The following is a 27,156-nucleotide window of genomic DNA, read 5'->3' on the forward strand; positions in this document are numbered from 1 at the left end:
ACAGCAGCCCACCAGGCTCCCCTGTCCCTGGGATTCTCGAGGCAAGAACACTGGACTGGGTTGCCATTTCCTTCTCCAATGCATGAAAGTGAAAAGTGAAAGTGAAGTCACTCAGTCGTGTCTGACTCTTAGCGACCCCATGGACTGTAGCCCACCAGGCTCCTCCATCAATGGGATTTTCCAGGCAAGAGTAATGGCGTGGGGTGCCATTGCCTTCTCCAATGCCCATGAGTGAGGTACAATTATTTCCCCCATTTTATAGACGAAAAAAGTGAGGCCCAGAGAGGCTGAGGTTATCAACCAGAAAGGAGTGTGTACTAAAAGTATTTGAATTGCTGATTTTAACAATATCTAAGAGATCCTTTGGGGGGAAAAAAAAAAAAAAACGTTGGGGGGAGTTCCCTGACGGTCCAGGGATTAAGGTCCACTGTAGGGGGTGCAGATTCCATCCCTGGTGAGAAACTAAGATCCCGGAAACCATGCTGTGCAGTCAAAAACACAAAAACTCTTGAGCAACTCAAACAATATGAGAAAAAGATAAGAAAATGAGAGGATCAACCCAGGAAATCCAATATCTAACATATATGCATACAAAGAGGAAGAAGTGAAAATGGAAGGAATTATATGATTATATATTTAAGTAGTCTAATAACATTTCTTGACATTTAAATGAAATGAGCTTTCAGATTACTAGCCATAAATGAATGGGGTTGAAGGGGGAGGAAGACCTACAACCCCAAACCCATCTTAGCAAAATTTTCCAACTCCAGGGATGAAGATAGGACCCTAAAAACATCCGGGGGCAGGGGGAAGAGGTCATTTATGAAAGATAAAAATTAAAGTTGGCATCAGACTTAGCAACTAAATAGCAGCAGACTTCTTAATAGTAACTCTGTAAACTAGAAGTCAGTGGAGCAATGTCTTCTGGAATTTGAGTGAAAACTGTATCCAACCTAATATTTCATAGCAGCCAATCCAGGAGTCAGGTGTGAGATACTGAGTGCACAGCAACTGGTAGCAAGTGTTCCCTGTTGGAGAGAAACTGAGGGCCAGGTGTAGGGGAGACACCTTTCTCAGTAGACCATTTTGTTCTCTTTGAATCTTTACCATATGCTTATATCACCTTATTCCAAAAAGTTTAGAACCAAAAAATCACTTAAGTAATGCCAATAATTAATTAGATTTGGGAACCACCAAAAGCCCTTGGGTGATTTCCAGTTCTCTACGTCTTTCTTGTAAACATGAAGTAGGCAGGGAGAAAGGGAGGTCCACCAGAACCTATTTGCTGCATGATGAACATGCAAAAATTCTCTGGAAGGCAATCCTCTGGCAAGCCAAAGGCAAGACTCATCATTAGGTCATTGGAATAAATACATGATTGAATGAAAGGATAAATGAGCATGAAGCAGTCATTTGAGTCATTTGGGTGTGGGTAAGTGACAGGAAGGAAGTAAAATTAGGGGAAATTCTTTGGCATTGTAAATCCTCCCTTGCTGAGACCTGCCATTTTCTGCAGGGATGTATCCTGGGTGCAGGGAGCCAAATTGCCATGCTGGGTCTCTTCCTGCCACCTTAACATGATAAACTGAAGTCTGATTTAGCTGATTTGGCTGCATACCATCATTAAGCAGCATGCAGAGCAAGGTCCGCATTTCTAATTGCCATTCTCTGTCTCTGGGAGAAGAGAAGCTCTGAGATGTTTCTTGTGAAGCTTGAGCTAAGCCTGATTATAGTTCTGTTCACACATTTGATGTAGGAAGCATATTAAAGCTTATTGCAGTCCTTAAGAACTTATCTGATATGCTAATTATGTTTAAACCCTTTTAAAAAGTCTGTGTTAAATGAATACTATGAATGAATGAACATATTACTAAGGGTGTATTAAGACAATTTATCCAAATGTTAATAGGTCAATAGCATCAGCCTCTTGAAGAAAGACTGTATCCTTAAATGTTAGATACAAATAGTGTTTGAGGGGAATTACTGTCTTTCACATTTTAACTGAAGATTTTTTTTTTCCTCCTTGACATTAGGATGGCACAGCTTCTCTAAAAATTTCTCCATGACCTATTCCAGGAAAATGTATTACCAGAATGATTTGAAGAGTATAGTTTATATCATTTGTAGAGCATAGACGGTCTGAAGTCAGACTGAATTGACATTATTAGCTCTGAGGTCTTAGCAAATTACCTGACCTGAGATGAGGCAAACCCTGTTTCACAGGGTTAAGTGATTAAATGAATTTATTCATATTTTGTTGTTGTTCAGTCACTAAGTCGTGTCTGACTCTTGGACTGCAGCACACCAGGCTATCCTGTCCACTATCTCCCAGAGTTTGCTCAAACTCATGTCCATTGATGGTGCTGCTATCTAACCATCTCATCTTCTGCTGCTCCCTTCTCCTTTTACCTTCAATCTTTCCCAGCATCAGGGTCTTTTCCAATGAGTCAGCTCCTGGTGGCTCACACAGTAAAGCATCTGTCTTCAATGCAGGAGAGCTGGGTTCGATCCCTGGGTCAGGAAGATTCCCTGGAGAAGGAAATGGCAACCCACTCCAGTACTCTTGACTGGAAAATTCCATGGATGGAGGAGCCTGGTGGGCTACAGTCCATGGGGTCGCAAAGAGTCGGACATGACTGAGCGACTTCACTTTCACTTTCTTTTCAGCACTTCGAATCAGGTGGCCAAAATGTTGGATCTTAAGCATCAGTCCTTCCAATGAATATTCAGGGTTGATTTCTTTTAGGACTGACTGGTTTGGTCTTCTTGCAGTTGAAGGGACTCTCAAAAGTCTTCTCCAGCACAACAATTTGCAACCATCAGTTCTTTGGCACTCAACTTTCTTTATGGTCCAACTCTCACATGACTACTGGAATATAAATATACTACATATAATATGTATATATATATATACACACATATGTTATATATATATTCCTTATACAGTAACTAGCATATAGTAAGCACTCAATGAATGTTACTATTGTTAATATTATAAAGCATTTTATCATTTGCAGAGTACTTTTAGATAAGCTAATACTAAAAACTACTTATTCTGCATAATAAAACTCAAAATATGTATGGGAAAGAATTGTGAAATCTAAAAAGTGCTATGCAAACATAAAAGTCATACTGTTGAGCTAATTATTGCATTTCTATAAAACAAAATAAAGAATTCATATCATAACCAACTCCTAGGGATACTGTGTTTGCAAAAAAAACTTGTGAAAGTATTTTTAGTTCTATGATAGTGATTATCATTGTGAGTGGGGAGGCAGAAGAAGCTAATATATAAATTTTTAAACTTTATTATTAAAGGATGTGGTTGGCAGCCTCTAAGATTATCCCGAGAATTCCTGCCTCCTAGTATTCCCTTATGCTTGAGTGTGGGCTGGACCCTTTGTCTCTTGTGAATCCTGCATTGGCAGGCAGGTTCTTTACCAGTTGAGTCACCCCCGAAGCCTACTGAAACCACAGCAAAATCAGTTACACGATCTTGACAGGTCTGTTAATATCAAATTGTTTATAATAATATAAATATAATATGATATAATATATATAATATATATATTATAATATAATATATAATATATTATATAATATAATATATCATAAGATAAAGAGCCTCTTTATCATAAAGGGAAAAACAAAGGGAAAAAGGAGAAAAAGGATAAAAGGAAAGAAAAGGATAGAGGGAAAGAAAAGAAAGGATAAAGATAAAGGGAAAAAGGAGAGTGAACAAGTTGGCTTAAAATTCAATATTTGGAAAACTAAGATCATGGCATCCAGTCCCATCACTTCATGGCAAATAGATGGGGAAACAATGGAAACAGTGACAGACTTTATCTTTGGGGGCTCCAAAATCACTGCAGATGGTGACTGCAGCCATGAAATTAAAAAACGCTTGCTCCTTGGAAGAAAAGTTATGATAAGCCTAGACAGCATACTAAAAAGCAGAGACATTACTTTGCCAACAAAGGTCCGTCTGGTCAAAGCTATGGTTTTTCCAGTAGTCATGTATGGATGTGACAGTTGAACTATAAAGAAAGCTAAGCACCAAAGAATTGATGCTTTTGAACTGTGGTGTTGGAGAAGACTCTTGAGAGTCCCTTGGACTGCAAGGAGATCCAACCAGTCCATCCTAAAGGAAATCAGTCCTGACTATTCATTGGAAAGACTGATGCTGAAGCTGAAACTTCAATACTTTGGCCACGTGATGTAAAGAACCGACTCATTGGAAAACTGGGATGCTGGGAAAGATTGAAGGCAGGAGGAGAAGGGGATGACAGAGGATGAGATGGTTGGATGGCATTACCAACTCGATGGACATGAGTTTGAGTAAACTCTGGGAGTTGGTGATGGGCAGGGAGGCCTGGTGTGCTGCAGTCCATGGGGTCACAAAGAGTTGGTTATGACTGAGTGACTGAACTGACTGACTGATTCAGACCAAACCTATGCACTTTTCATTATGCCGTGCTGTCTCTCTTCAAGCAAATACAAAAGCATTTGCAGCAAGGTCTGGCACCACTCTGAGCATTGATAGTATTCTTGTGCTTATTCGCTCAGTCGTGTCTGACTCTTTGCTACTGCGTAGACTGTAGCCCTCCAGGCTTCTCTGTCCATGGAATTTCCCAGGCAAGAATACTGGAGTGGGTTGCCATTTCCTTCTCCAACTGATGTCTATAGCATTTCCTTAAACTAACACCTTATCCAGGATGGTTCAGATTCTGGGTGTCACAAACTAACAACAACATTAACAGAATAGTTGGCACACAGAGGTGGGTGAGAAATGAAATATTTCCTGCCATATCAATAAACAAGGATGTCACAGTCATCAGGGATTCCCGCCCTCCAGTGTGAGCTGGTAAGCCCTCAGGGCACTCAGGAAGGAGAATAATATCTGCAATCTAACAGCCAGTAGGCTGTGGCCTCGCCCCAGGGTGAGCCCTAAGGGAGCTCAGGATGTGAAAAATAGGAGATACTGGCCTAGGAAAGCTGAGATGCGTATGAAAGGAATGATTTCAGTGCGCCCAGACTCTTGCATCTTCCTATACACAGAAAAGCACCAAATTCCTTAACTTGGGATACTGGCTTCCTTTAATTAACAATAATCTTTTGATGTTCAAACTACCTGCCCTTTGCAGGAAAACTTCTGTATAACCTGGCTCCTCCCCTTGCCTCCTCAGAGCAGTTCTCTCAGAGTTACTTGTGATGCTGTCTTCAGGGCTTGAAGTCCTAAAAATTCCCACAGATTAAAACATAACTCAGTTTTTAAGGGCTTCTCAGGTGGCTCTGAGCACGCATGCACTCAGCTTTTAGGTTGTGAGTATTTTTTAAGATGACAGTGGTAACCAGGAGTGGATAGTTGTTGGACGAATATGAGCTGCCCTCCTGTTCCCACCCTAAGTGGTGTCAGGCTACAAAAATGAATGACATTGTCTTTTTGTCTATGCAGACACCCCAATAACAGAGAAACAATACAAGCACCCAACAAATCTATCTCAAGGCAATGTGTGATAAACATGAAGGTGAGGGTCAGAATGTGCTCCAAGAATTTAAAAGAGGAAGATCACCAAGGTGATCAGGGATGGCTTCATATGGTGGTCCAGTGGTTGAGACTCTGCTTTCCCAATGCAGGGGGCACAGATACAGGTTCAATTCTTGGTCAGGTAACTAAGATCCTGCATGGGGCATGGCCAAAAACAAGAACATTGAAAAAAAAAAAAGAAGGAAAGGAAATATTGAATATTGAACTTGGGCCTGAAGAATAGGCTGGACTTTGAGCAGCTCTGATTGATAGGTAATGACATTCCAAAGACTGGGAACGGCAATCTGACTGCTTAGGAAATGAGTTGCCAAGCTGACCTCAGTGTTTGGCAGATCGGACCATCACTGTGGACCCTCAGTCCTGGTGAGGTCTCACACGCTGGTCACTAGTATCACATACCAGCATGTGAGCTCTACCACTGTCCTGCACCTGGGGGCTGGCTATCTGAGAGTAATGGTTTATCCGGGTCAGGGGAAGGCTACAAACCCAGGGATCACTCTGGACTCGGACAGACCCCAGTTATTCCTCAGAATTCTGTTCTCAGTAGTATGCTTGCTTGTACATGTTCCACGCGTGTATTTGTGTTCACATATGCAGGAAAATACAAATACACGAACCTGTCTAGAGACCCCTACAAGCCTGCCCATGTCTGTATGCAGATCAGATGAGAATGTATGCCTTTGATGCTGACACTCCAAGAACTAACCTATTTCATTGACATGCCTATTTATAGCTTCTATCTCATTCCAAAAGCTAAGTCTCTTTCTAAACCTAAATCTTTTATCACCTTCAGCAGAGATTCAACCAGAGAGGGGAAATTAAAAATAGATACAGACTGGCTATTGAGAGAGCAGCAATCAATTTTTAGGGGTTCATGGCATTTTGAGATTATGTTGATAATTAAAATCCACTAATAAGTTAAAGCCTCAGTTCAGCCTTTGACTTTATCCTTCATCCTCCACCTTCCCATCAAAGCTAATGACAAAGAGAAGATGACTGTCCTGAACTTCATCTGTTTCACCCTCCACCACCCTCTCTAGGGACAGACAGAAGAGCCATGAAACCAACAAAATTATAGTACAAATTTGTCACTCAATATATTTTAAAACTACAGTGGGCTTCCCAGGTGGCGCTAGTGGTAAAGAATCCACCTGCCAATGCAGGAGACGAAGCTTCGATCCCTGGGTTGGGAAGATGCCCTGGAGAAGGAAATGGCAACCCACTGCAGGATTCTTGCCTGGGAAATCTACTGGACAGAGGAGCCTGGTGAGCTACACTCCATGGGGTTGCAAAGAGTCGACACAACTAGGCATACACACAGTAACAAACCTGTCAGGATCGGGTAACAGTTTTGCTGTGGTTTCAGATTTAGTGATAATAAGAGACTATGAACAATTTGATATGTTTTAGCAGATTAGTTTTAAATATGAAATTTACCTGAAGGTAAGATAATAATCAAAATGACCTTCTGGGCCTTCTCAAGTTTGAGATTCTACATTGCAGAGAACCAGCCCATTCCAGGGTTTTGTAATTCAGTAAATTACTGGCCTAGAACAAAAGCTAAACATCAAGATTAAAAGGACCCTAAGGATTCTTCTGCTAATTCCTCCCCTCTAAAATACCTCGAATGGATATTTATTCCTTCACTCTTTGCCTTTCTTTTTTTGTTGTTTTTCAGTCACTCAATCACATCCAACTCTTTGCAACCCCATGGACTGCAGCACACCAGGCTTCCCTGTCATCTACTATCTCCCTGAGTTTGTGCAAACTCATGTGCATTGAGTCGGTGATGCCATCTATTTATTTATTTGCTGTACCAGGTCTTAGTTGCAGCACTTGGAATCTTTGATCTTTATTGCAGCAGGCAGGATCTTTAGTACCATGTGAACACTCAGTTGCAGCATGTGGAATCTAGTTCCCTGACCAGGGATGGAACCTGGGCATCCTGCATTGGAAGCTCGGAGTCTTAACCACTGGACTACCAGGGAAGTCCCTACCTTTCTTTATCGACTCAGTTCACAACACCTGAGTAATCAACTTGTTTCATAAGAAATTCTGCGATGAAAATAAGTTTTTTTGGTCTCAGACAAAATAAACATCCATTTCAGCCTTAAGTTATTTTAAAAAGTGTTTCTATTTATTTAACGGATTTTTTTCCCATGACCCCTGGAAACTAAATGCGTACAGTTTGAAAGTTAGCATACAACCACAAATGGCAGCCAGGTACTTAAATCCAAGGTAATATATAATTCTTTATCAGTGTTAATAATCCATTTTACTAATATGAGGCATGGCTAATCCTAAGTAAATTCTGCCCCCTTGTGGATTAAAATATCCACAACTAGTTGCATGGGGCCAGTTCCTTTTAGTTCTATCAAATAGCCCTTCAATGATCTTTACAAATAATATACAGTGGAACAAAATTAGACTATTTGTATGCATTGTGTAAGAGCTGATTGATGATGACAAAATATACTGACAGCGAATAGTATACCTCTGTTCTTACAATTTGTATATTAGGACCATGTCTTGACTATACCAAGTACTGGATAAATATTCATAGAATGTTAGGAGAAACATGAAATATTGGGTTTAACATCCACATAGAAGAATTCCTTTCATAGCTCCTGATACACCCCCACTCAAGTGACTCCAAGAATGGAAAATGCATTAAATGATAACAGCTTGTTCTTCCGTCAGGCAGGGATTAACTGTTAGAATGTCTATCAGCATATTAAGCCAAAGTATGGATAAACAATATGGTCCTAGTGTACAGCACAGGGAACTATACTCAATATCCTGTGATAAACCATAATGGAAAAGAGTATGAAAAAAAATGTATGTGTGTATAACTGAGTCATTTTCCTGTGTAGCAGTGATGAACACAACATTGTAATTCAACTCTGGTGGTGGCGGTGGTTTAGTCACTCAATCTTGTCCGACTCTTTGCGACCCCATGGAGAAGCCTGCCAGGCTTCTCTCTCCATGGGATTTAACAAGCAAGAATACTGGAGTCGGTTGCCATTTTCTTCTCCAGGGGATCTTCCCAACCCAGGGATCAAACCCTCCTGCTTGGCAGGCAGATTCTTTACCACTGAGCCACTTGGGAAGCCCACTACAATTTAAAAAACAAACAACAACAAAAATATATATATATATATATATATATATATATATATATATATATATAAAACCAAAATGGAATAAATCCTTTGTAAGAGAATCATATCATTTCAGAACTGGAAAGAGGTGTTGGAGATCTCCCAGTTTATCCTTTTATGGTTGAATCACCATCTGGACCTAATTCTGCTCTCTGGAACAACACTCAGTAAGTTCCATCCTGCCCACTTTTCACCGATAATTGTCGACTATTCCTCATATGACGTGTTTTTAGAACCCACCATCTCCCAGTTACAACCCTGGATGCCAGCTTTGTTGTGAGCATCGCTCCCATGTGCAGCTTCTAGAACTGAACACAGATGTCTGGATGTGCTCCTTTGTCTAGGATAGAAAACAATGAAGTGGTTATGCCTTAGGACATTAAACCTCTTTTAACGCAGCCCAAGCTCATTGGGATTTTTCAGCAATTGTATCATACTACTGGTCAGTATAAATCTTGTAACCCGCCAGGTCCTCCAGATCTTTCCCAACCCTGTACTTTTGCCTGGCTATAACTTTTAACAATTGTTGCTATTAAATTTCATCTTGCTTTTGCCTCAGAATCTCAGCTAGCAAGATAATTATATCTTTTAAAAATATATTTATTTATTTGGCTGTGCCAGGTCTTGGTTGCAGCACAATCTTCTATCTTAATTTGCGGGATGTCTGGCTGTGGCGTGTGAGCTCCTAGGTGTGGCATGTGGGACCTAGTTCCCTAACCAGATTTTGAACTCGGGTCCCCTGCATTGGGAGCACAGAGTCTTAGCCACTGGACCACCAGGGAAGTCCCAGATAATTGTATATCTTAATGTGTCTACTCAGATTTAGTTCTGCTACCTGCTCTGTGCCATCCACATTTAATAAACATGATCTCTGTGTTTCCAACCAATTTCAAGGTAGAAGCTTTGATTCAGAAAAGAGATTAGAAAACATTGGAGGTAGGCCCATGTCGCTGAAGGGCTACCCATCAGCCATGTGGCCTCAGCTGTGTGGTCTTCCAGTTTCTCTTCTCTGAAACAGAGGTGATAACATGAGCTTTCATGTGCTCCTAGGGCTCACATGAAAAAATGCAGTTGGACAGGCTGACTTAAGTGTTAATTGCTAAATAAATGTAAAGTATTATTAATCATTAGCTTTCAAATGGTTTGAGGAGGAGGAGAAACTGTTATCGTCTTTTGTATCTCTTTTCTACCTGTTAGGTGAAAAGCGCCTTATGATTTTTTAATGTGGATAAATACACATGAAGTACATATTGAGACAGTTTTTCACAGAGGGGAAGGGAGGTGAGTTCATAGTTTTTAATCAGCCTGTGTTTAGTCTGGAAACTTCTTCAACTATCTTCTATCAGCATCTCTCCCTTTTCCCCCTCTCTTCTCCTCTTTGTCTAATCTGACTCCCTCCCTCCCCTCTCCCCTCCTCCTCCTCCCCCCCTCCTCTGTCCCACTCTCCCCCCTCCTCCTCCTTTATTCCATCTTTCTCCCTGCTTTGCCCTTCCTTCACCTCCTCTAAAACCAATCCTCAGATTGGAAATCAGGAGGAAGCTCTATACACCCCCTGCCTCCCCCGACCCACCGCCGCCACCAGCACTGAAGCCAAGGCTTCCACCTCGGTCCTTGCACCTACATCATTCATTTTAGGATTTCAGGAACAAATATTCACCTCCTTGGGGGAAAAGATAACAGGCACCACACTGATTCCCAGATGCCTGAAATTCCACTGATAACCACAGCTGTGTTCCTTCAGCTCCAGTCTTTTTCTAAATATCAAATATACGTTTGTCTCTGAGAAGACAGCGAAATGAATCATTTAGCAGCTCAGAGTGAATTTGGCTTTCCTTTTCCAAAGACCTCATAAAGGCTGTTGGCTGGAGAGATTCTGGGGTCAGGCTTGTATGGGAAGGCAAAATAGAAAACTCCCCTGGTTTACAGCCAGGGCGCCTGAGGGGCTGATGGGGTGGGGGAGGGGCTGCCTCTGCCTCCACTGCAGCTGCTCCCCAGTCAGGGCGCTCTCCGCCTTCCCTCATGTCTGCAGGAAAAACCTGTCTGTCTCCAGAACTAGCTTAGTCTCACTTACTCCTCGGAGTCTTCCTTAACCACTCTGGTCAGAAATGATTGATTTTCCAGTAATCACGCAATGTGGTTACTTTTCCTGGGTGTGATCATGATGTTGAAATATAGCAGCAAAAATATGTGACAAAATATAACTGAATATATATATATCGATTCCGGGTCTCCTGCATTGCAGGCAGATTCTTCACCATCTGAACCAACAGGGAAGCACCCCTCTCCCCTCCACCAAAAAAATAAAGACTAGTGTGCATGCATGCTAAGTCGCTTCAGTCATGTCCTACTCTTTGAGATCCTATGGACTGCAAACCACCAGGCTCCTCTGTCCATGGGATTCTCCAGGCAAAAATACTGGAGTGGGTTGCCATTTCCTTCTCCAGGGGATCTTCCCAACTCAGGGATCTGTCTCCAGCATCCCCTGCATTGGCAGCCGGGTTCTTCACCACTAGCACCACCTGGGAAGCCCATCTGTACATATACATACATATGTATGGAGAGAGAGTGAACAGATATGGCCAAGCGTTAAGCCATCTAGCAAAATGACTTTCAAACTCCTCACAATTCTGCTTTACCTCCTTAGCATGTTTTTCTCGTTTTCCTTTTCGTACGGTGTGTACAACTATTAATAATGACCATTTGTTGAGTATGTACTGTATATCCTGTGCCAGTGTCAGACACTTTCAGTTCAGTTCAGTTCAGTCGCTCAGTCGTGTCCGACTCTTTGCGACCCCATGAATCGCAGCACACCAGGCCTCCCTGTCCATCACCAACCCCCGGAGTTCACTCAAACTTACATCCATTGAGTTGGTGATGCCATCCAGCCATCTAATCCTCTGTCGTCCCCTTCTCCTCCTGCTTCCAATCCCTGCCAGCATCAGAGTCTTTTCCAATGAGTCAACTCTTTGTATGAGGTGGCCAAAGTATTGGAGTTTGAGCTTTAGCATCAGTCCTTCCAATGAACACCCAGGACCAATCTCCTTTAGAATGGACTGGTTGGATCTCCTTGCAGTCCAAGGGACTCTCAAGAGCCTTCTCCAACACCACGGTTCAAAAGCATCAATTCTTTGGCGCTCAGCTTTCTTCACAGTCCAACTCTCACATCCATACATGACCACAGGAAAAACCATAGCCTTGACTAGCCAGACCTTTGTTGGCAAAGTAATGTCTCTGTTTTTGAATATGCTATCTAGGTTGGTCATAACTTGTCTTCCAAGGAGTAAGCATCTTTTAATTTCATGGTTGCAATCACAATCTGTAGTGATTTTGGAGCCCCCCAAAATAAAGTCAGCCCCTGTTTCCACTGTTTCTGCATCTATTTCCCATGAAATGATGGGACCAGATGCCATGATCTTAGTTTTCTGAATGTTGAGCTTTAAGCCAACTTTTTCACTCTCCTCTTTATATACATCTTAATAATCCTTATAATCATCTTTCATGATTGATGTTTTTATACTCATTCAGAGAAAAGACTCAGAGAAGTCAGGGAATTAATTGGTCTTAGAGCAAATTAAGTCCACACTACATCTATCTGATTCCAAACTCATGGTCTTTCTATTAAATCTTGAACTACATACAGTGTTCCAGAAACAGTCTGGAAAATACATTCCTGCGCATGCACACACACACACACACCCCTACACCTACAGAATTTTACATATATATTAGTCTAGAAATTGGAAAGCCTTTGGGTGAGTCACTTTTCTCCAAGCCTTGATTTCTTGATCTATAAGAGAAGTTTAAAATTTCCAAAATCTGGACTTCCCTGGTGGCACAGTGGATAAGAATCTGCCTGCCAATGAAGGGAAGATTCCAGATACCAAGGATGAGCTAAGCCCATGAGCCACAACTACTGAAGTCCACACAGAGACTGAGTCCGTGCTGTGAAACAAGAGAAGCCAGAGCAATGAGAAGCCCGCGGACCACAACCAGAGAGTAGCTGCCATTTCTCTCCACAACTAGAGAAAGTCTGAGCGAAGCAGTGAAGACCCAGCACAGCCAAAAATACATTATTTTAAAAAACAAAATTTCCAAAATCCTTTTTATTTTTCTGAATGACATGATGATTTTGGTTTTCCTGAGGCCTTCTCGAGTATTCTCTGTAAAGCAAAACACAAGGAAACTTTCCTCCCACTTAGGAAATTGAACAGGTCCATTGAAAAGAGAGTAACCACTGAGTAGAAGGCGGGTGCTTGCACCCCTCCATCGCCCTTCACGGGTGCCCCACTGCACATTAAATAGTGGCAATGGCGCAGCTCCTGCACGTGACTTCAGACAGTAACTGCTATGGCTGTCTATGTTACTTGTAAACAGTATGTCTACACAGCCTGATAATCAACAACTCAGTTCTAAAACAGGACCCAGAAAGCACGATGGCCTCTCCTAGGGGCCCTGGGGGAATGTGGGGTGTCAGAGTTAATGATGGCAGCACTAGAGGATCCATTCTTTGGAGGGAATAGCAGACCCTGGGCAACTTGTGCCTCATAGGCATTCAGTAAATATTTGAGAAGGAGAAAATTCTCTGCTAGGGAAATAAGAGAGAAATAAGATATGTTATATGCAGATCCTAGTTTCTATTAAAAGTTACCCTGGGCAGACTTCTTTGGTGGAATCGTGGCTAAGACTCTGCCCTTCCAGTGCAGGGGACCTTGGTTTGATCCCTGATCAGGAAACCAGATCCCACGCGCCACAACTAAGAGTTCAAAGGCCACAACTAAAACCCAGCACAGCCAAATAAATTGTGTGCTGTGCTCAGTCGTGTCCAGCTCTTTGTGACTGCTTGTACTGTAGCCCCGGAGAAGGCAACGGCACCCCACTCCAGTACTCTTGCCTGGAAAATCCCATGGATGGAGGAGCCTGGAAGGCTGCAGTCCATGGGGTCGCTGAGGGTCGGACGCAACTGAGCAACTTCCCTTTCACTTTTCACTTTCATGCATTGGAGAAGGAAATGGCAACCCACTCCAGTGTTCTTGCCTGGAGAATCCCAGGGACAGGGGAGCCTGGTGGGCTGCCGTCTATGGGGTCGCACAGAGTCGGACACGACTGAAGTGACTTAGCAGCAGCAGCAGCAGTACTGTAGCCCACCAGGCTCCTGTCCATGGCATTCTCCAGGCAAGAATACTGGGGTGAGTTGCCTTTTCCTCCTCCAAGGGATTTTCCCAATGCAGGGTTCTTAACCCATGTTTCTTGCATCTCCTGCATTTGGCAGGTGGATTGTTTACCACTGCACCACCTGGGAAGCCCATTAAAATACATAAATAAATAGAAATAAATATATTTTTTGAAAAAGTTACTCTGGGCCATTTGTCTTTCTGCCTCCATAAAAGCAAGCTAGGTTACCAGTAGCCCTAGGGGAAGGAGCCATCTTAAAAAACTCAGCCAGGATTCTCGATCCTGCCACATCTGCTCGAACTGACAGTCTGATCCGAAAATTGGGCCTCAATATGTGAGGGAAAGTCAGTGCACAAAAATTATAGGTCTCACTTATTTGGACTAAGTGAGCCTCCATGAAAGGGTCATCCAAGGTGTCTATTTGACCACTAAAACAACGCCAATTCTTTTTTAGAAAGACTTCAACTATGAATGTTTTATGAGAAATGTAGACAGCATATTAAAAAGCAGAGACATTGCTTTACTGACAAATGTCTGTAGAGTCAAAGCTATGGTTTTTCTAGCAGTCATGTACAGATGTAAGAGTTGGACCATAAAGAATGCTGAGCCCCAAAGAATTGATGCTTTTGAATTGTGGTGCTGGAGAAGACTCTTGAGAGTCCCTTCAACTACAAGGAGATAGAATCAGGCAGTCCTAAAAGAAATCAACCCTGAATACTCATTGGAAAGACTGATGCTGAAACTGAAGCTCCAATACTTTGGCCACTTGATGCAAAGAGCCAACTCATTGGAAAAGACCCTGATGCTGGGAAAGATTGAGGGCAGGAAGAGATGGGGACAACAGAGGATGAGATGGTTGGATGGCATCACTGACCCAATGGACATGAGTTTGAGCAAACTCTGGGAGATGGGGAAGAACAGAGAAGCCTGGCATGCTGCAGTCCACGGGGTCACAAAGAGTCAGACACAACTTAGTCACTGAACAAGTCTTTCTCCAGCTTCCCAGGTGACTCAGTGGTAAAGAATCTGCCTGCCAAGCAGGAGACTTGAGTTTGATTCCTAGGTTAGGAAGATCTCCTGGAGAAGGAAATGGCAACCCACTCCAGAATTCTTGCCTGGGAAATCCCATGGACAGAGGAGCCTGGCAGGCTATAGTCCATGAGCTGCAAAGAGTTGGACATGAGTGAATGATTAAGCAGCAGCAGCAGCAGCAAGGTCTTTCTCAATGAAAAGTGAACCCTTCAGTGCCTAGGGAACCCAAGGCTGGCCCCTGGGGGTTAAATTGCCCTTCTTGCTCACCTGCCAAGCAGCAGACACATATTCAGCAGCCCCCATGAGCATTGCCAAGCCTGGAGGTTGTAAGGAGAGCCCAGGCACTTTGCATGTAGACTTCAGGAGTTTGAGTTTAAAAGCACAGAAGTACCTGAGAATTCTGCAGGGATTCTAGGGACCTGAGGTTCAGGGAAGACTAGAGGTGCATGCACCCTGATCCTGAGGCTCCTTGCCTTGGTAAAACCATCTGTGATTCACGGAGTGGCCTGGCCCTGCACTGCTGTGTTAATTCTGGGTGTGGTATAAATAGAACTTGGTGCTCTGGCAAAGCACACCACCCACTACTGTGTTCCTTTCCTTTGAGGACATCAACCAAATCTGAGCCTCTGATTCCCTCTAGTGGCTCAAATCAGCAACTCTCCTAGCTGATTCTTTGCATTTAATTATTCAATATATATTGAGTGCCTACTGTATGCACCAAATTGGTGCTGGGTTCTCTAGCTTTGCCAGGGGTGCTTCATCTGAACACTGTCCTGTCCAGTGGGAAGTGATCAGAGATGGAAGCCAGAGCTCCTCCATAGAAACTTAGCTTAGTACAGGGCAAACCGGTATTAACTGAGTACAGGGCAAACCGGTATTAGCTTAGTACAGGGAAAACCGGCTCAGCTTTATGGGAACTGAAGGAGGATGGGTTTTATATGGGTTAGTTCTGCCACTAAATGAGTTGTAGGACCTTGGGCCAACCCCTTTATCCCCAGACCTCAGTTTTCTCATTAGTAAACTCAGTGCATGGGTTAGATTCAAATCCATCCAATACATATTATTGAGCATCTGCAGCATGTGAGACCCTGACTGAGTGCTCTGGGCATGCAGTGGTAATGGAACTTAATCTCAAGGTGCTTAGAGGCAACTGGGAGAACCAGACACTCAGGAAGCCACATAAAAGCAAGGGCATAAGTAGTTTAGCATGGCTGTTAAAGTGAGCTTCTCAGGGGACAGATCTGGGTAGAGCCTTGTGCTGACACTTCCTAGCTGTGTGATACTGGGCAAGTTGATGGAATTCCTGGTGATCTAGCAGTTTGGACTCCACACTTCCACTGCTGGGGGCCTTGGTTCCTTCCATTCCTGGTCAGGGAACTGAGATCCTACAAGCTACCCAGCCAAAAAACAAAAAAAATTCGTTGCTGACACAATACCATTTCTGGGAAAAGATGAAAGTTAAAGAAAGTAGAACTGAATTCCTATTGGCCAAAGGAATATTGGACGGATGAAGGGACAGGATCCAAATGTGGTCACTTGGATTTTGCTTTGGGTAGAAAGTGCTGCTTCCTATTTTGCAGCCATATGATATGAAACTATGGAGAATGAAGATGGAAGCTGGGGGAGTAGGAGACTGTGTGTCCCTTAAGGGAGCAGGGGCTGCCCAAGAGCCCGCTTGCTCCTGGAGGAACGGCCGCACTTCCTGAGAGTTTTGTGAGGGCGGCCAGACTTCAAGGCTCTGAGGAGTGAACCGTATCTGGAGCCTGTGCTGGGAGGAGGCTAGCCCTGTCCTCCTTGCTAGTTTCCGTTCTTTCAGAAGCCTTTGTTAGCAGGGGAGAGAAAGGTCAAAAAACAAAGCTGTTTTTAACTTGAGTGATTTCATTGTTTCTAAAAACCCTGGCGGGTAGGAAAGGTGGGCATTACCAGGAGTGTAATTTGGGGGCGTATGGAAGATATGATGAATTCAGTTAATGGAGGAGCCAGTGTGAGACCAGGGACTTCCAGTACTTCTGGACCAGGGTTCCTCCAACACCTTGATGTGCTTCTTGCCCACAGAAACGTCCAGTAATGATTAGTTGTAGTATTTGTTTCCTGCACCCTGTTGTCCGGTTTCTGCACGACTCATTGGAGGTTTTCCTCTTCCAGTCTCCTACTACGTTGGAACCTTGGGGACTCACACTGAGATCAAGAAAGTGGCAGAGGAGAAGGTCACTCTGCCCTGTCACCATCAACTGGGGCTCCCAGAAAAAGACACCCTGGATATCGAATGGCTGCTCACCGATCGTGAAGGGAACCAAAAAGTGGTGAGTGTGTGTCTGACTGGAGTCCTGCCTCCTTTTCCCTTGTCCTCCCCCGACCTTGCCTTAGTCCTGCATTTTCCTCACTGTGTAAGAAAGTTCTAGAATTGCTTTTTGATCTGGTTTACAGTTGGAAAACTCTAGATACAATACTATAACAAGAAAGGGTACTGGGTTGTGGGGATAAGAGATTCTGTTTGGGGGCAAGCAACAGCTACAAGAATCTATCATTTTTCCAAGGAGGGAATCTACACTAGTAGCATCTTTCCTATGAGGGGGCAAGGATGCAGTAGCTTGATCGCCTAGCCTAGTGGGCCAGAACCATACCTGTCCTGAGAAGTCTGCTCCTCTTCCTCCTCTGAAACCATCACCACCTGCTGGTGCTTAAACTTTGCATGGTCATGACTTCTGAACTCTACGATTGTGCAAAGTGATAAACAACATAGAATACAGAGAAACAAAGAGGAGGTGAATGGAAACGGTTAAAACGTATAATTGGATGAGCAAAAGAACTGATACTGATTCTACAGTTGGGAAATAAGGAGCTGGCCCTGGGTCTGCAGTGCTGAGGTTTGGAAGGGTCACCAGGATGGCCCGTTGGTTTTTATAAGCTTCTAGCAGTATAAACCTAACCCTAACCCTAATTCTGTTTGGGGGTGAGCAAGAACTACAAGAATCTATCATTTGCCCAAGAAGAGTATCTACACTAGTGGCGTCTTTCCTATGAGAGGGACAAGGATGCAGTAGCTTGATTGCATAGTCTGCTGGTGCTGCTGCTAAGTCACTTCAGTCGTGTCCGACTCTGTTCGACCCCATAGATGGCAGCCCACCAGGCTCCCCCGTCCCTGGGATTCTCCAGGCAAGAACACTGGAGTGGGCTGCCATTTCCTTCTCCATTGCATGAACGTGAAAAGTGAAAGTGAAGTCGTTCAGTCGTGTCCGACTCTTAGCAACCCCATGGACTGCAGCCTACCAGGCTCCTCCATCCATGGGATTTTCCAGGCAAGAGTACTGGAGTGGGGTGCCATTGCCTTCTCCGGATCGCATAGTCTAGTGGGCCAGAACCACACCTGGAAGACTCTTAAGAGTCCCTTGGACAGCAAGGAGATCCAACCAGTCCATCCTAAAGGAAATCAGTCCTAAATATTCATTGGAAGGACTGATGCTGAAGCTGAAACTCCAATACTTTGGTCACCTGATGTGAAGAACTGACTTTTCTGAAAAGACTCTGATGCTGGGAAAGAGTGAGGGCAGGAGGAGAAGGCGGTGACAGAGGATGAGATGGTTGGATAGCATCACTGACTCAATGCACATGAGTTTGAGTAAGCTCCGGGAGCTGGTGATGCACAGGGAGTCCTGGCATGCTGCAGTCCATGGGGTTGCAAAGAGTCAGACACAACTGAGCGACTGAACTGAACTGGCAGCATAAACAGATTTGTCACACTCTGCTCCTGATGACCTCCTGGCATGACATTCATTAGAGAATGAGGACTAGGTGATCTTCTGTTACCATCCTTTCTGCCTTGGCTGCACTCGACCACTGCACCTTGGCTCAGCCTAGGTTTTCTGGCATAACTGTTCTTCAGTAGCCTTTGGGCATGTTTGTGCGTGCTCAGTTGTATCTAACTCTTTGTGACCCCATTGGACTGAAGCCCACCAGAATCCTCTGTCCATGAAGTGGGTTGCCATTTCTTACTCCAAGGGATCTTCCCAGTCCAGAGATTGAATTAACAGCCTTTACCCATTGACTTTTTTTTCCCCCAACATCATAGGCTGGCTTTTATTTTGTTGTATTTTTTTACACAAGTGTTTTATTTATTTATAGATTCTTAAACTTTTATATTATATTGGAGTACAGTTGATTAACAATAATGTATTAGATTCAGGTGTACAATGAAGTGATTCAGTTATCCATACACATGTATCTATTCTTTTTCAAATTCTTTTCCCAATTACGCTGTTTCAGACTATTGAGCAGATTTCCCTGTGCTATACAGTAGGTCTTGTTGGTTAACTATATTAAATTTAACAAGGTGTACATGCCCATCCCAAACCCGCTAACTATTCCTCTCTCCACCCTTCCCCTCTATTGACTTATTTTTAAAACTCTTTGTTGAAAGTTTCGTGGTTAAAAAAACAAACTACATCCTACGGAAGCTGATTTTAGACTTTCCTTCTTTTTCAGAACTTTACTTCGTTCCCTACTAAAAAGGATAAAGTTGTCCTTTCCTCTCCGATGTCTATGCTACTAATTTTATAAGGTGGTTTATGCAGAGGGAAGCTAAGGTTTTCACTGAAAATAAAATTCAAAATCACAGTTGGAATTGAACTTGCTTACAGAGCTGCCTACATCACCTTGTTATTTTGATATGCTTGTCATTCTCTTCTCCTAGTGCACCATCCCAAGACTCAGTCTGTTCTCTCCAGAGCAAGGTCACCTTAACCTGAGCATGTTTATTCCAGCAGTTTCATAGTCAGTCCTAGACCTGATACTCTCAGTTCTGAATGAATAAGTGCCCATGTTCCTCTAATAAAATCCAAGAATGACATTTTTGTCTAACTTTCACCCAAGTGGTTTCATTTAAACTAAAGGAAAAAAAAGTTACTTGGTTTTATAGCCAGGTGGATATAAGGATTGATTTAAAAAGGCTTCTGAGGGACTTGCCTGGTGGTCCAATGGTTAAGACTCCCCCTTCCAATGCAGGGGCTTCGGGTTCAATCCCGAGTCCAGGAACTAAGGTGCAATGGGGTGCAGCCAAAAACTAAATAAAATAAAGAAGGTCACTGATACAGCTTCTGTCCTCACCCTAATAAGCAGGCACAGCTCCCTACTTATCTTCAGTGAATGCTCTAAAGAAAGGATTGCAGTTTATTCACTCATTCAGAAGGCACGATTTTTTTTTTTACCCCCGCCCCGCCCCCGCCGAGCCATGTGGCATGAGGGATCTTAGTTCCTCCACCATTGGGTTGAACCCATGCTTCCTGCACTGGGAGCCTGTAATCTTAACCACTGAACCACCAGGGAAGTCCAGATGGCATGAATTTATTTTGCACTTACTGTATTCCATGGTAGGCGCTGGGGTATAGCAGTGAAGAAAAAATCAGAATCTCTGCCTTCTAGGAGCTTAAATAAAATGACATTTAATAATTTTTTTTAAAAAATTTAAGTACAGAACAATAAATACCAGCTGCAGGCCAGGCACAAATCTGTTTAGCACATATTGTCTCATTTAACTTACTGCTCATAACCGGGGTTATTGGTACCATTTTACAGATAAGGAACTGAGGCATGTACATACACAAAGTGGGAAAATTGCTTAAAGTCACCCATTTTTTTTTAAATTTTATTTATTTATTTGGCCACTCTGGGTCTTAGTTGTAGCATGTGGGATCTAGCTCCCTGACCAGGGATCGAACCTGGGCCCCCTACACTGGGAGCTCAGAGTCTTAGCCGCTGGGCCACCAGGGAAGTCCCAAAGTCACCCATTTTTGAAATTGAGCACTCTGATATTGGTAGCTAAACTATTAAGCACTAGCTGTGTTGTCTTCATAAATAATTAGAAATTAGACAATTAGTGCTGCTATATTGGAAATAAGGAAAACATGGGGAGAAAAATTATTCCAGCAGATTAATTATGCAAAGACCCTGATGCTGGAAAAAGCTTGGCACTATCGGAAGTTCTGAAAGATTAAAAATCAATTTAGTTGGGACCTCCCTGTTGGTCCAGTGGCTAAGACTCTGCCCTCCCAAGGCAGGGGGCCCGGGTTCCATTCCTAGTCAGGGAACTAGATCCCACATGCTGCAACTAAAGATCCCCAGTGCCACAACTAAAGAAATGCTGCATGCTGAAACTAAGAACCTGAAGCAGCCACGTAAATAAATCAATATTTTATAAAATTGATTTAGTTAAATTTAACAAATATTGGATTTCCAGTGTACACACACACTCTCTCATAAAGGAGCTACTTGAAGAGATACATATCAAGACTGAGATAAGCAGAATGTTCTAGAGGAAAGCAGAGGAGGAGCCGCTGACTGAGAGTCCTTGGGGAGAGGTCGAGGTGTGCTTCTGGTAAGAAGGCACAGTTGATTTGCATGTTTATAGAAGGCACTGCCCTCAGGAAATCACAAGAGCAAAGACATAGGCGGGCCCATTCTGGGAACTTCTAAGTGGCTGATCCAAACAGAATGCAAGTTTCAGCTTGTGGGGTTGCAGGACCAGAAACTGAAAGGTCTTGTCTATCATACCAGGGAGCTGAGAATTCTTCTTATAACGTCATGGTGTGCTTGAAGGATTTTCAGAGTGAAAAGGGCATCTTTGCATCTTAGAGCAAGCACTCTGGCACTCTGTGAGGCACACTGATTTAAAGAGGACTCAAGTAGAAGAATGGAGAAGGAAATGGCAACCCACTCCAGTGTTCTTGCCTGGAGAATCCCAGGGACGGGGGAGCCTGGTGGGCTGCCGTCTATGGGGTCGCAGAGTCAGACACGACTGAAGCAATTTAGCAAGTAGAAGAATCAAGATTCGTTGAATAGTTTCCAGCTATACAATAAGGGTTTAAAGTACAGTCGTGGGTGGCTGGGATGCCAAGCAATGGGTGAAGCTTCCTGAGCTGGTTAATTGCCAGGGTATTGGGAGTGAGAGTGAGGGGAACTGAGAAAGAAAATACAGGAAGGGTTGGAACAGATGTGTTGCTTGTTTTTCTTTTCCTTCCATCATGCCTCTCAGCTTATGGGATCTTAGTTCCCCAATGAGAGATCAAACCCGTGCCCCCTGCAGTGGAAGCTCGAGGTCCTAACCACTGAACTGCCAGAGAAGACCTGGATGAGGTGCTTAAAATAGGCTAGCCAATGACCTAGATCCCAAGGTCAGCTTTGCTCTTTAATCTGAGCAGAAATGTTGCATCCCCCTTGTCTAGGACCCTCAGATATGCAGGAAACATTTAGGGGTGGGAGAAGGCAATGGCGCCCCACTCCAGTACTCTTGCCTGGAGAATCCCATGGATGGAGGAGCCTGGTGGGCTGCAGTCCATGGGGTCACTAAGAGTCGGACACGACTGAGCGACTTCACTTTCACTTTTCACTTTCACGCATTGGAGAAGGAAATGGCAACCCACTCCAGTGTTCTTGCCTGGAGGATCCCAGGGACGGGGGAGCCTGGTGGGCTGCCGTCTATGGGGTTGCACAGAGTCGGACACGACTGAAGCAACTTAGCAGCAGCAGCAGCAGCAGCAGGCAGCCTCAGGAATATTTGAATTTCAGCCTAGACAGTAGGGTCACTAGGATTCTGGAACATTCCTCCTGGTTCTAGGATGGAAACTTGGTTGAATTTCCAAAGTAAGAGTGCTCAGAAGAAGAGTCAGGAACTCACAACACACTTTTCTCCTGTATTTTTCAGATGGAATAATTAGGACAGAGATGCTCAATTTTCCATGCCAACTATCTTGGCCACTCTTTTACCCTTTCCCCTTTCTCTTTGGCTTTGAGCAAGAAAAATCTTGATCTAAAATACAGAGAGAGGGACTTACATCCATCTCCTTCAGGGCAATTTCACAACTGCTACGTAGGACCTGGCGCAGCAGAGCAACTGCCAGAAGGTTGAGCTGATCCATCTGTTCCATCTGAGTCCTAACAAATTGTCCTGCCTCGTCTCCCTAAAAACACATCCGGAGCAGGACACCAGGAATGTCATGAGACACAGTCCCACAACAGCTGCAATTCATATATTTAATCTGTTTGCAGAAGAATTAGATTTATATTCACTGTTCCCCCATCACACTCCCATTGACCCTTGGCTTAGTCTCAGCATTACGTTCCTTAGACTTAAAAACAAAATAAAACAGAGGCACTCAAGCATCTAATATTCAAGGTATGTCTGGGGGGAGAAAAAAGCCAAATTGCAAGGCTGTAGCTGAACCCCAACCCTGTCAAAAGTGTTTTGAAATTCTCGTATTAAATAAGGGTCATTTAATTATATTAAGGTTATTTTGAAGTTGTATACACTCTGCTTTCCAAAGATGTTAAATATTTACCTGTAGTTATCTCTTTTTTCTTCATTTAATATTAGGACAGGAACTTCCCCAGTAGTCCAGTGGTTAAGAATCAATGCTCCCACTGCAGGGGGCATGGATTCAAGCCCCGGTTGTGGAAGATCCCATATGCTGCAGTTTGTGATCAAATATATATTTGTGCTCAGTCGCTTCATTCATGTCCGACTCTTTGTGACCCTATGGACTGTAGCCTGCCAGGGTCCTCAGTCCATGAGATTCTCCAGGCAAGAACACTGGAGTGGGTTGCCATACTCTCCTCCAGGGGATCTTCCTGACCCAGGGATCGAACCTGAGTCTCCTGTGGCTCCTGCATTGCAGGTGGATTCTTTACTGCTGAGCCACTGGGGAAGCCTATATGTCATATATATATGTAATGACCCAGATAATCACGATGGTGTGATCACTGTCCTAGAGCCAGACATCCTGGAATGTGAAGTCAAGTGGGCCTTAGAAAGCATCACTACGAACAAAGCTAGTGGAGGTGATAGAATTCCAGTTGAGCTATTCCAAATCCTGAAAGATGATGCTGTGAAAGTGCTGCACTCAATATGCCAGCAAAGTTGGAAAACTCAGCAGTGGCCACAAGACTGGAAAAGTTCAGTTTTCATTCCAATCCCAAAGAAAGGCAATGCCAAAGAATGCTCAAACTACTGCACAATTGCACTCATCTCACATGCTAGTTAAATAATGCTCAAAATTCTCCAAGCCAGGCTTCAGCAATATGTGAACCATGAACTTCCTGATGTTCAAGCTGGTTTTAGAAAAGGCAGAGGAACCAGAGATCAAATTGCCAACATCCGCTGATCATGGAAAAAGCAAGAGAGTTCCAGAAAAACGTCTATTTCTGCTTTATTGACTATGCCAAAGCCTTTGACTGTGTGGATCACAAGAAACTGTGGAAAATTCTGAAAGAGATGGGAATATCAGACCACCTGACCTGCCTCTTGAGAAATTTGTATGCAGGTCAGGAAGCAACAGTTAGAACTGGACATGGAACAACAGAATGGTTCCAAATAGGAAAAGGCTGTCAAGGCTGTATATTGTCACCCTGTTTATTTAACTTATATGCAGAGTACATCATGAGAAATGCTGGACTGGAAGAAACACAAGCTGGAATCAAGATTGCCAGGAGAAATATCAATAACCTCAGATATGCAGATGACACCACCCTTATGGCAGAAAGTGAAGAGGAACTAAAAAGCCTCTTGATGAAAGTGAAAGAGGAGAGTGAAAAAGTTGGCTTAAAGCTCAACATTCAGAAAACGAAGATCATGGCATCCGGTCCCATCACTTTATGGGAAATACATGGGGAAACAGTGGAAACGGTGTCAGACTTTATTTTTTTGGGCTCCAAAGTCAGTGCAGATGGTAATTGCAGCCATGGAATTAAAAGACGCTTACTCCTTGGAAGGAAAGTTATGACCAACCTAGATAGCATATTCAAAAGCAGAGACATTACTTTGCCAACAAAGGTCTGTCTAGTCAAGGCTATGGTTTTTCCTGTGGTCATATATGGATGTGAGAGTTGGACTGTGAAGAAGGCTGAGTGCCAAAGAATTGATGCTTTTGAACTGTGGTGTTGGAGAAGACTCTTGAGAGTCCTTTGGACTGTAAGGAGATCCAACCAGTCCATTCTGAAGGAGATCAGCCCTGGGATTTCCTTGGAAGGACTGATGCTAAAGCTGAAACTCTAGTACTTTGGCCACCTCATGCGAAGAGTTGACTCATTGGAAAAGACTCTGATGCTGGGAGGGATTGGGGGCAAGAGGAGAAGGGGACGACAGAGGATGAGATGGCTGGATGGCATCACTGACTCGATGGACGTGAGTCTGAGTGAACTCTGGGAGTTGGTGATGGACAGGGAGGCCTGGCGTGCTGCGATTCATGGGGTCACAAAGAGTCGGACACGACTGAGCGACTGATCTGATCTGATCTGATATATACATGACTTATATGATAGGAACTAGGGGAAAGGGAGGGAAAAGCAATACACCAGAAAAGCCCGTATACACAGAAGGTGACCCTCATGCTTGATCTTGAGACCTGTAGAGGTGGTGTTTAGATTAAAATAAAAGGAAACGCATTTCAGAAGGAGAAAACTTTATGATCCAAGACAAAGACACATCAGAGGACACTGTTCAGAGCACAGGACTCGAGTTTGGGGATTAGGCTATTCAGAGATCTGAGGGCAGGGGCCAAAGCTCAGATGTGGTCCAGCCTGCAGTGGCCTTAGGGGCCACATTCAGAGGGTCAAGCTGTGGACCACAGCTTGAAACAGACCACAGGTGAGGGAACCAGTGGAGGTTTTTAGCCAGGGGAGTTTCCCTATACAAATGAATAGAATGCATGGGCTGAAAAACTTGGAAACCTTAGGGGCTTCCTAGAACCCAGAATCCATCTGATAAAAATGATCATGAGGGCTTACTATCTCATTCCGCCCAAAATCCTGTGAAGTAGCTTGTCCCCGTGTGACAGCTGGAGACCTTAGGGATTAGCCAAGTTCATTAGCTGAACCAAGACACACAGCAAGTGGAGGAGCTCCCTTTTGAGTACAGAAGACTACTGACTTCCCAGCCAGCTTTCTCCATCACTGTCCCTGGTATAGCATTTTTCAAAATTAGGACGGAGGAGCCTGGTAGGCTGCAGTCCATGGGGTCACTAAGAGTCAGACACGACTGAGCAACTTCACTTTCACTTTTCACTTTCACGCATTTTTTGGGGGAGAAGGAAATGGCAACCTACTCCAGTGTTATTGCCTGGAGAACCCCAGGGATGGGGAAACCTGGTGGGCTGCCGTCTATGGGATTGCACAGAGTCGGACACAACTGAAGCGACTTAGCAGCAGCAGCAGCAGCAGGGGATCATAAGCAATCAGATTTTTTTTTTTTAACTTTTGGTTACACTGGGTCTTCATGGCTGTACGCAGGCTTTCTCTAGTTGAGACGACTGGGGGTTACTCTTTGTTGTGATGCATGGGCTTCTCAGTGCAGTGGCTTCTTTGTTGCGGACCACAGGCTCTAGGCGCACATCTTCAGTAGTTGCAGCACTTGGGCTCTAGAGCCCAGGCTCAGTAGTTGTGGCACACAGGCTTAGTTGCTCCCAGACATGTGGAATCTTCCCAGACCGGGGATCGAACCCATGTTCCCTGCATTGGCAGGCAGATTCTTAACCACTGGTGGGGTTATAGCCCGCCAGGCTCCTCTGTCCATGGGGTTTCCCAGGCAAGAATACTGGAGTGGGTTGCCATTTCCTTCTCCAGGGGATCTTCCCGACCCAGGGATCGAACCTGTGGCTCCTGCATTGCAGGTAGATTCTTTACCATCTGAGCCACCAGGGAAGCCCAATTTGTGCTATAAATCTAAATGATCATCGTCAGAAGGAACTGTGCCCTTGCTCAAAAACTGTCTTTTAAATTTAAATCTTGTTATAAGCCTGGGAGGTCGATAAGGTAAGGATTGTTACAATAGTTCTTTTAATGCGTGAAGAAAATTAGACCTCCATCTCTAGAAAACTTGGATTCTAAACCTTTCAGACTTTCAACAGTCAAGGCTTTGCCCAAGATGGATTTCAGAGTTCAGATCTGAACCCAAGCTTCCCAGAGTTAAAGCCCTCTGCCCCACCCCCATGGCTTGCAGCTTCTGTGGAAAAGAATGTAGGCATTCAAGATAAAACCTCTGCCTGGGAGTAAATACCAGACTTTTGATGGAAATCATGCAGTTCCCATACTTTCCAGAAGGTTCCTCAGCTTGAAGACAGTGTTCAGGAGACCCCTCCCTAGGGGGTAAGCTGTGGGGTTGGGGTGGGGAGACAGCCTCTCCTGGAGTGAGAATGAAAATTAGCTCTCCTGTAGGCAGTTCCCTGCCCCAGTGCTCCATGGCCTCCTCCAGGTCTGTGG

At 43.9% G+C, this 27,156-nt stretch overlaps 1 protein-coding gene across 2 annotated transcripts in view; it reads left to right on the forward strand.

Annotated features, from left to right (window-relative positions):
* Window positions 1–27,156, forward strand: part of CLMP (CXADR like membrane protein) — a 104,642-nt gene that overhangs the window by 64,223 nt on the left and 13,263 nt on the right. The window contains exons 2-4 of one of the 2 annotated variants that reach the window (XM_070384061.1): window positions 8,786–8,876; window positions 9,907–9,990; window positions 17,059–17,216. In XM_070384061.1, the coding sequence (XP_070240162.1) occupies window positions 9,948–9,990; window positions 17,059–17,216 (201 nt within the window). In that variant the 5' untranslated portion in view covers window positions 8,786–8,876; window positions 9,907–9,947. The remainder of the gene's footprint in view (window positions 1–8,785; window positions 8,877–9,906; window positions 9,991–17,058; window positions 17,217–27,156) is intronic. The other variant, XM_070384062.1, reaches the window with a different exon arrangement.

The sequence above is a fragment of the Bos mutus genome, chromosome 15 (assembly GCF_027580195.1).
Source record: "Bos mutus isolate GX-2022 chromosome 15, NWIPB_WYAK_1.1, whole genome shotgun sequence".
Taxonomy (NCBI): Eukaryota; Metazoa; Chordata; class Mammalia; order Artiodactyla; family Bovidae; genus Bos; species Bos mutus.